At 41.3% G+C, this 9341-nt stretch overlaps 1 protein-coding gene across 1 annotated transcript; it reads left to right on the top strand.

Annotated features, from left to right (window-relative positions):
• The first annotated feature begins 3613 nt into the window (after positions 1-3613).
• On the top strand, positions 3614-7435 carry plac8l1 (PLAC8 like 1). The gene is made up of 4 exons (XM_068331143.1): positions 3614-3754; positions 4292-4524; positions 4626-4762; positions 5163-7435. Exons 1-4 carry the CDS (start codon positions 3729-3731, stop codon positions 5292-5294), a joined length of 528 nt encoding a protein of 175 aa, XP_068187244.1. The 5' UTR covers positions 3614-3728; the 3' UTR covers positions 5295-7435.
• Positions 7436-9341: the final 1906 nt, after the last annotated feature.

Raw genomic sequence — 9341 nt, 5'->3', positions numbered from 1 at the left:
TAAACCTCCTCTTTGGTCTTCCTCTTGGCCTCCTGCCTGGCAGTTCAAAACTCAGCATCATTCTACCAACATATTCACTATCTCTCCTCTAGATATGTCTAAACCATCTCAGTCTGGCTTCTCTGACTTTATCTCCAAAACCTCTAACACGTGCTGTCCCTCTGATGTACTCATTCCTGATCCTATCCTTCCTGGTCGCTCCCAGAGAGAACCTCAGCATCTTCATCTCTGCTACCTCCAGCTCTGTCTCCTGTCTTTTCCTCAGTGACACTGTCTCTAGACCAAACAACATCGCTGGTCTCACCACAGTTTTGTACACCTTTCATTTTAGCTGAAACTTTCACACATCACACTTGACACTTTTCTCCACCCGTTCCATCCTGCCTGTACACGCTTCTTCACCTCATTCCACACTCTCCATTGCTCTGGACTGTTGACCCTACGTACTTAAAATCCTCCACCTTCTTGATCTCTTCTCCCTGTAACCTCACTCTACCACTTGGGTCCTTCTCATTCACACACATATACTCTGTCTTACTGCGGCTAACCTTCATTCCTCTCCTTTCCAGGACAAACCTCCACCTCTCTAGTTTCTCCTCCACCTGTTCCCTGCTCTCACTACAGATCACAATGTCATCTGCAAACATCATAGTCCATGGAGATTCCTGTCTAACCTCGTCTGTCAGCCTGTCCATCACCATAGCGAACAAAAAGGGGCTCAGAGCTGATCCCTGATGCAGTCCCACCTCCACCTTGAACTCCTCTGCCACACCTACAGCACACCTCACCACTGTCTTACAGTCCTCATACATGTCCTGCACCGCTCTAACATACTTCTCTGCCACTCCAGACTTCCTCATACAATACCACATTTCCTCTCTGGGCACCCTGTCGTAAGCTTTCTCCAGATCTACAAAAACACAATGCAGCTCCCTCTGACTTTCTCTGTACTTCTCTATCAACATCCTCAAAGCAAATACTGCACATGTAGTACTCTTTTTTGGCATGAAACCATACTGCTGCTCACAAATGTTCACGTCTGCCCTTAGTCTAGCTTCCACTACTCTTTCACATAACTTCATTGTATGGCTCATCAGCTTAATTCCTCTGTAGTTGCCACAACTCTGTACATCTCCCTTGTTCTTAAAAATTGGTCCCATCACACTTCTCCTCCATTCCTCAGGCATCTTCTCACTATCTAAGATCCTGTTGAACAACCCAGTCAGAAACTCTACCGCCACCTCTCCTAGACACTTCCAAACCTCTACAGGTATATCATCAGGACCGACTGCCTTTCCACTCTTCATCCTCTTCAGTGCCCTCCTCACTTCCTCCTGACTAATCTTTGCCACATCCTGGTCCACAACAGTCACCTCTTCTAGTCTTTGTTCTCTCTCATTTTCCACGTTCATCAACTCTTCAAAGTACTCTTTCCATCTTCCCATCACACTACTGGAACCTGTCAATAGACTTCCATCCATATCCTTTATCACCCTAACCTGCTGCATGTCCTTCCCATCTCTGTCTGTCTGGCCAACCGGTATAGATCAGTCTCTCCCTCCTTACTGTCCCACCTAGCATACAAGTCATCATGAGCTTCTTGTTTGGCCTTTGCTACCTCTACCTTCACCTTACGCTGCATCTCCCTGTACTCCTGTCTACTCTCCTCAGTCCTCTCAGTGTCCCACTTCTTCTTAGCTAACCTCTTTCTCTGTATACACTCCTGTACCTCTTCATACCACCACCAAGTCTCCTTATCTACTTTCCTTCCAGATGACACACCAAGTACTCTCCTACCTGTCTCCCTGATCACATTAACTGTAGTTTTCCAGTCATCTGGAAGCACCTCCTGACCACCCAGAGCCTGACTTAACTCCTTCCTAAAAGTCATGTAACACTCTTCCTTTTTTAGCTTCCACCATTTCGTCTTCTACTCTGCCTTTGCCCTCTTCATCTTCCTCACCACCAGAGTCATTCTACACACCACCATCCTATGCTGTTTGGCTACACTCTCACCCACCACTACTTTACAGTCACTGATCTCCTTCAGGTTACACCGTCTACACAAGATGTAGTCTACCTGTGTGCTCCTACCGCCACTCTTATAGGTCACCCTATGTTCCTGCCTTTTCTGGAATAAAGTATTCACTATAGCCATTTCCATAGTTTTTGCAAAGTCAACTACCATTTGTCCTTCTGCGTTCCTCTCCTGGATACCAAACCTGCCCATCACCTCCTCATCAGCTCTGTTTCCTGCACCAACATGTCCATTGAAGTCTGCTCCAATGACAACTCTCTCACTTCTAGGTATGGTCTGCATCACTTCATCAAAGTCTGACCAGAATTTCTCCTTCTCCTCCAGCTCACATCCTACCTGTGGAGTATACCCACTAACAACATTCAACATCACACCTTCTACTTCTAGCTTCAGACTCATCACTCTACCTGACACTCTTTTTACCTCCAGGACATTCCTAACAAACTCCTCCTTCAAGATAACTCCTACTCCATTTCTCTTCAATGATAGAACAACTTGAACCCTGCTCCTAAACTTCTAGCCTTGCTACCTTTCCACCTGGTCTCTTGGACACACAGTATGTCTACCTTCCTCCTCTGCATCATGTCAACCAACTCTCTACCTTTTCCTGTCGTAGTTCCAACATTCAACGTCCCTACTCTCAGTCCTATAGTCTTGGCGCTCCTCTTCTCTCTCTTCTTACAGGCACACTTTCCTCCTCTCCTTCTACGACCAACAGTAGTCCAATTTCCACCGGCGCCCTGTAGGTCAACAGCGCCGATGATCTCTTGCTTTATTTGTATGGACAAAAAAACTTTTCTTTGTCTTTTCTTTTCCTCTTTTCTCCGTCACTTTCTTGGGGTTCATAGTGAATACCTACTCAAAAAGTTATTATATTTGCGCAAAACTATCAGATTACCTCAAGGGTCGAGTGCCGAATGCCGACACACTCCATAAGGACCTTTCTAGCGCTACACAGAGGTGGAGTGGCATCCCTCTTAGCCAATGGGATGCCAGGAAGATACGTAAAAGCTAATAGCCAATGGCAGAGCAGCTATGAGAATGTTGCGTTCAGGTACCTGTGGGAGATTCAAGCATCAGCCGATACTGTGTTTTTACTCGACTATCAGCCGATACTGTGTTGTTACATTACGTATCGAATCGAAATTTCTTTCGTAAGTACAGGTAATATTTCCCTGCTGAGAAATTTCATAAGTAGAAAATTCTGTAAGTAGAGACATTTGTAAGTAGTGTGTGTGTGTGTGTGTATATATATATATATATATATTTAAGCAAAAGCATATATATATATATATATATATATATAAATTTCTTTTATTTCTCTTCCTTTGTCCCAATAAACTCAGACTTACGGTGGTTTTTACTGACATACTGGTGTGTTTCTTTTAAAATTCTGCATGCGCTCTGATCATGTGCATGCAGCTGTGATGTGTCTCTGGCCCCTGCATTTGCTTAAATAGTAGGGGGCGGGGGCACAGTAAAATAACATAAGGAAGCCTACTGCAAGACTTATCTCTGTAATGCAGCTTCTGGAAAAACCATCTGACTGCTGGTTTATCTGCTACAACACACACACCCTCTCACTGGGGAAGTGCCACTCCACCCTCCAACTTATTCTTGCTGACTCCCTGCTCACCCCCTTCTCTTCCACTGCCTTGTCTCATCCTCCTCTGGACACCAGTGCACTGTCATGGAGCAAATAACAATCACACAGCAGTAAGTGGGTTTTTTTTTTTTTTTTGCCACCAACAGTACACAATATTGTCACTGCATAAAAACATTACAGCACTCACTTATCTTCTTCGTTTTATAATGCCATGTTTTATAAATCTTGTTCTTCTTTTATGTTTCTATGGTGAATGCCAATACAAACTCAACAGGATCACTTCATCCCCTGCATTTGTGCTTCTCCCAATTAAATTTGAGAAAAATTTTTTTTTGCACTAGCTGCTTAGCTGGGGGCTCTAACTGTTGAAATTGGGATAAATAATGTATAGTATTCAGAGGTCTAATATTAGTGTGGCACTATCATATTTGGGTGGCTCGCTAACATTTCAAAGAGAAGGAAAGCTAGTAAAAAATCTGCTGCTGAAAAAAAAAATTAGCTGACTGAATTAAATTAATTCCTACTTGTTGGAAATAAAAACAATCATTTCCCAATTATGGCTCTTCATTTTAATATCAAACAATTGATTATCAGTGACACTTTATCAAACATTTGTACCGAGAAATTAATTAAAAATCTGCTTTCAGACCAAGACTCTCAGTAACCAAAGTCTCAGCGTCAACATTTCAAGAGGAGGAAGTGAAGGGCTTCTCTGCAAGAAATGAGCAAAGCCAGATGTTAAACAATGTTCTCAAGGTGACAGACCCTGTACTCACCCAACCGGGCCTTGGCGTGACCAAAACAACCATTACCACCATCACACAGACAGGAGGAGACTGGAGCAGTGGCCTGTTTGATGTCTGTGGGGACACAACTACATGTAATGTGAAAGCAGTCGGTGCACAAAATGATTTGAATACATAAATGGGTTGGTGTTGATACAAATCTAATTATATGTTTACTCTGTGCCTGTGCTTGTAGGTGTTGTCGGAGTTTTGGTACCTTGCTTTTTGGACCTGGGTTTAGCTCACCAATATGGCGAAGGTCTGTGTGTTCCTCTGCTACCAGGATCTACTTTCGCCATACGAGTTGGGATCAGAGAGAGATACAAAATACGGGTTAGTGTGTACTTGCATTCAGATACACACGAAGCAATACAAAATGAGGGTTTGTGCTGCTTGGCAGAGCATCCTTGAACGGACCATCTGGTATGCTTCATAAAAGAGATACAATTCTGTAAAAGATAAAAAAAACTGAAAAAAAGTGCGAGGAAAAAAAAAAACGTCACTGGAAAAACAAAAGCTTCCAGGAAAAGATAAGATCAAATCAAAATCATTGATAGATTTTTTTTGTGATGCACTCGTGAGTCATTGTAAAGCTTCCCAAGTGAGTTTCTGTTATTTCATTTTCGTATATTTAGCTGATAAATGGGTGATGTGTTTTTGCTTTATTCTTGTGTCCTAACATGTGCTCCCTTTATATGTGTGTGAATGTACGTGCATGTCTGTGTATCCACAGGGCAATTTGTGTGACGACTGGACCACAGTATATTGCTGTTACCCTCTGGCTCTATGTCAGATGACAAGAGAGATGAAATGGAGGATGAGGACTCAGACGTATCATGTGTGCACCACTCTCGAATGCTCCTGAAAAAAATGGAGACAGTAAATGACAACTGGGGTTTCAAAGTGCAGCAGAGGCCAGCAAGGGCCGTGTTAACTCAGGCTAATGGCAACTTTTAAATATCCCTAAGGACACCTCGGTCAGTATATCAAGTCCATCCTGCAACATTCAAAGAAGACAAACTCACAAAAACTTGTGAGTTTGCTTTCAGGGTTATTAGATGATTAGATTCTGACTGAAACCTACTTTTAAACTGCAGCTGAGTCTCTTCAGCTTGCATAACAAAAATAAACCCAGTAACAGTGTTCCCCTTCTCTTGCAGAGGAAAGAACTCAAGAGGTACAGTACATTTTGGTTTGAATGAAAAGCAGGTGGCAAAACATATGGTGATTTTGTTTCAGTGGCATTCATTGTCAAAATAAAAAAACACATGAAACATCTGCTACAGCATTTAGCAGATTTAAACAGCTATCAAAAACCAGGCATCAGGATCTAATTCCAGATCTATCCTAATACTAGTGAAACTATCACCTAAGTATCTGCTTTCATCTGTATAAAAAAATCACAGATCATTACGTCCAGTTTAATTTATTACGGATGATGCTGATTATTCTGATTCTTTGAGGAATGAAAATATTTTTGACTCGTGTGTAGTTCTATTTAACTCAGGGTTAAATGGAACTATACACTTTTGACCCCATTGCAGTGTTGTTAGATGGAACTTTATGCATATGAAAACAATAAACATTTTTGTATGAAACAGGTGTCTACAAAATAATATTCCTTTCATTCTCAGAGTAGGTCCCTGGCAAAAATTCATGAGGAAAGTTTCTTTGATAGAAAGACGTAATTTGAGTGAAGTGACCCTATAATTTTGTCTGGCATGCCACAGTTCACCAGACACATTAGTTTGCTCAGTCCTTGCAGACATGAACGGGAGATGAAATGAGGAAACATGAAGCGTGTTATGTGGACATAACCCTAACCCTCTATAAGTAAGATTTTGAACATCACATCAAGTAAAGTAAACCCAAATGAAGCACAAAAGCACCTTTTGGTTTGACATAGACACTTGTTGGTATCTTTTATTAAACATCAAGGTTTTTTTTTTCTGTTTGGAATGAAATAAAACTGTAAGACAGTGTGTAAAACCACTGTAAATCTGATCATCGGATACAAGGTCTGATCACAGTCAAAGATTCAAGTCCAATCCAATAATAACACAACCTGTTTTATATTTTGGATATTCTTTCAACATACTGTTCCTTCATTCACTACAATCATTCAATCAAAACCCTTATATGACTTCCAATTATTACGATCCCAAAACGTGTGCCATTAAGAATAGACATGAAAAATGTTATTCACACACAAAACGGAGGACTGATCAAAGGGCAAATATTTAATTACTGCAGTTAACTCTTCTAGTTTGGATGTTGCCCCCCTACCTGCAGCTGCTTCAAACGAAATGAGGAAAGGGAGAAAATGAGTTCAGTGAAGGTTACATGTGAATAAGAGAATTCTAATCATATTTCACTCACGGTATGCTGCACATTTCATGGAGTTAATCTGCTGGATGAAAATAACATTTTTAAAAATCATTGCATTCCTTATTCAGTGCACAATTATTCTTGGGTTTGATCAGGAGTCTTCATTAAGGCTGATTCTGATCACAATGACCTCTTAGAGGGTGACATACATTTGTCAACTTGAACAGTCAAGAGGTGCGTATGCCTGTACAGGCTCCAAGCTTTAGGGAGAGGATATCCCTTTGCTTTGCATTATGGGAGATTTCACCTACTACAGTGTGTGGAAAAAGGAAATTGAGGTTTTGTTACCTTGTGCATCAGCAAACACACAAATATTTTGCAATTCATAAATTTGTGTAAAATGTGTTTTTGTAATAAAATGTTCACATTGTCACAGTTTAAACCACAATAGTGTCACTGGGGTCCCTGCACATATTAAATAGTGGTTGTTGTTTACAAGATTGTAAAGTTCCAGATGGTCACAGTGGTAATAATGTCAGTAATATCTAGTGGTGGAATATAGCTGAGCACATTTTCTCTAGTACGCCACTTTACTTGAATTTCTCTTCAGTCACTCACAAAAAATCAGAGCAGACAATTATACAGACAGCTTCATTTAGACCCATAGTTACTTTATTTTTTTTACATGCAAAACTCATCATTTAATAAAGAATTGATGATAAGAAATATAATTTCCGTATCAATTCAACCATAAAAATGTAAGTCTTTTAGTAGACCTTAAATGTTTAGTTGATTGACAGAAAATTAAATCTCAAAAACTCAATAATTGTTAATTTTATTTAAAAAAAAAAGTATTTTAGGTTTCTTCCTTTAACTATCTTGTACTTTAATTTTCATGTGAAAAGCTACATTGAATGAGCACAGCAGCCTTTGTAAATGCTTATGTTTAAAACATTTGTATTTTTGGCAATTCAATTTATTCTCACATATTCAGCCTGGCCTTACGTAATCTCTATTAGATACACCTTCTCGTCTGAAACGTTAGAGGGCAGTGTTGTCCCAGCTCTGCGCCCTCCCACCCTCCCTGTTCCCATTGTCTATGCTGCTCAACGGACTGAAGAGTCTTAAATGCTGATCTGAGGTCAGAGTTGGGAGTACCACAGCAGCAGTAGAAGAGGTCAAGATGTGGAAGAGTGAAGCTCATCCTACGTCAGCAATCAGACAGGGACCATAAAGCGTCTCTGCTGACATTTGTTCCTGCTGTTTCAGCATGACCATTACTATCTGCAGATGCATCAGGTGTAGGGCACAGGCTGTTATCGACAACAGCCCCTCAGGGAGGGGTGTTTATGTGGGGGATGGGGTGGAAATGTGTGTGGCATGTGCAGACGTTTCAGGAAAGGCTCTTCCCATGACTGTGCTTGTTGTGAACTGCTTCTGTCACACATAAGAAACACTTCTGAGGTTTAAGAAAAATAAAAACCATACCCTCCCAAGTTGCATACATGACTGAATAACAATGAGCTAAAGGTGGTGAGCGTTTCCCCAACCCCCCCCCCCTCCCTACTTTTCCACCCAGCAGGTTTTTTCTGCCTCCTTCATGTTTCCTTGCAATCATCTTTTTCGTTCTTGCCTTAATCCCCTCTTTCTCCTCAATAATTTCATGTCTTCTTTTCCCTACATCCCTCCTTCATCACTCTCTCTCTCTCTCTCTCTCTCTCTCTCTCTCTCTCTCTCTCTCTCTCTCTCTCTCTCTCTCTCTCTCTCTCTCTCTCTCTCTCTCTCTCTACCTCACTCTGCTGTGTGTTTACGAGAATAAGAGGAAAGAGAGAGGAGTGGAGTGCCCTGCTAAGCTGGAGCAGTCGTCCCCCTGGTGATACTTCTATCCAGGACAACAAGAGTCACCTGGGGTTTACATAACACACACTTCCTCACACTCTTCATACCGCTTTCTCTCTGATACTCCTTTGCTTCATCCTTGCCCTTCCTGTGGCTCTATCTGTTTTTCATTGTCTTTCTCTCTGGTTAGCCTGCACCTAGAAGCTTTGGCAGTTTGGACAATGTGTGTGTGTGTGTGTGTGTGTGTGTGTGTGTGTGTGTGTGTGTGTGTGTGTGTGTGTGTGTGTGTGTGTGTGTGTGTGTGTGTGTGTGAGAGAGAGAGAGAGAGTGGGAGAGAGAGACAGAAAGAATGATGGAGGCTTGAAATTTGTTGGCACAGCTCCCCTCCTCAGACTAAGCAGGCTGTTTATATACAGGAGGAGAATTTCTGCAATGATTTGACTTGGAAAAATCTCACACAGGGATTATAGCTCTAGAGATCCAAATGCTTTTTTGTTTCTGTCCCTCAGCAGCAATATATTCCTGTCTGCTCAAGGATTTATCCTTAAATTCCTTGTATGACAGGAAAAATGAGAATTGAGTCCTTTTTTCACAGCTTAAGATGTGTGTCCTGTGAGGTCAGTAACAGAGCTGGAAAACATGATGAATGCCATTTTCCTTTAGCTTTAATTAACATAAATTCAAATGAATCATCCTGAATTATGTATGTGTATTTATGACAAATGAAAACCTTACAAACCAGTTG

Source organism: Antennarius striatus, chromosome 13, assembly GCF_040054535.1.
Source record: "Antennarius striatus isolate MH-2024 chromosome 13, ASM4005453v1, whole genome shotgun sequence".
In the NCBI taxonomy this organism is placed as follows: domain Eukaryota; kingdom Metazoa; phylum Chordata; class Actinopteri; order Lophiiformes; family Antennariidae; genus Antennarius; species Antennarius striatus.
This window is presented reverse-complemented; position numbering and strand designations above follow the sequence as displayed.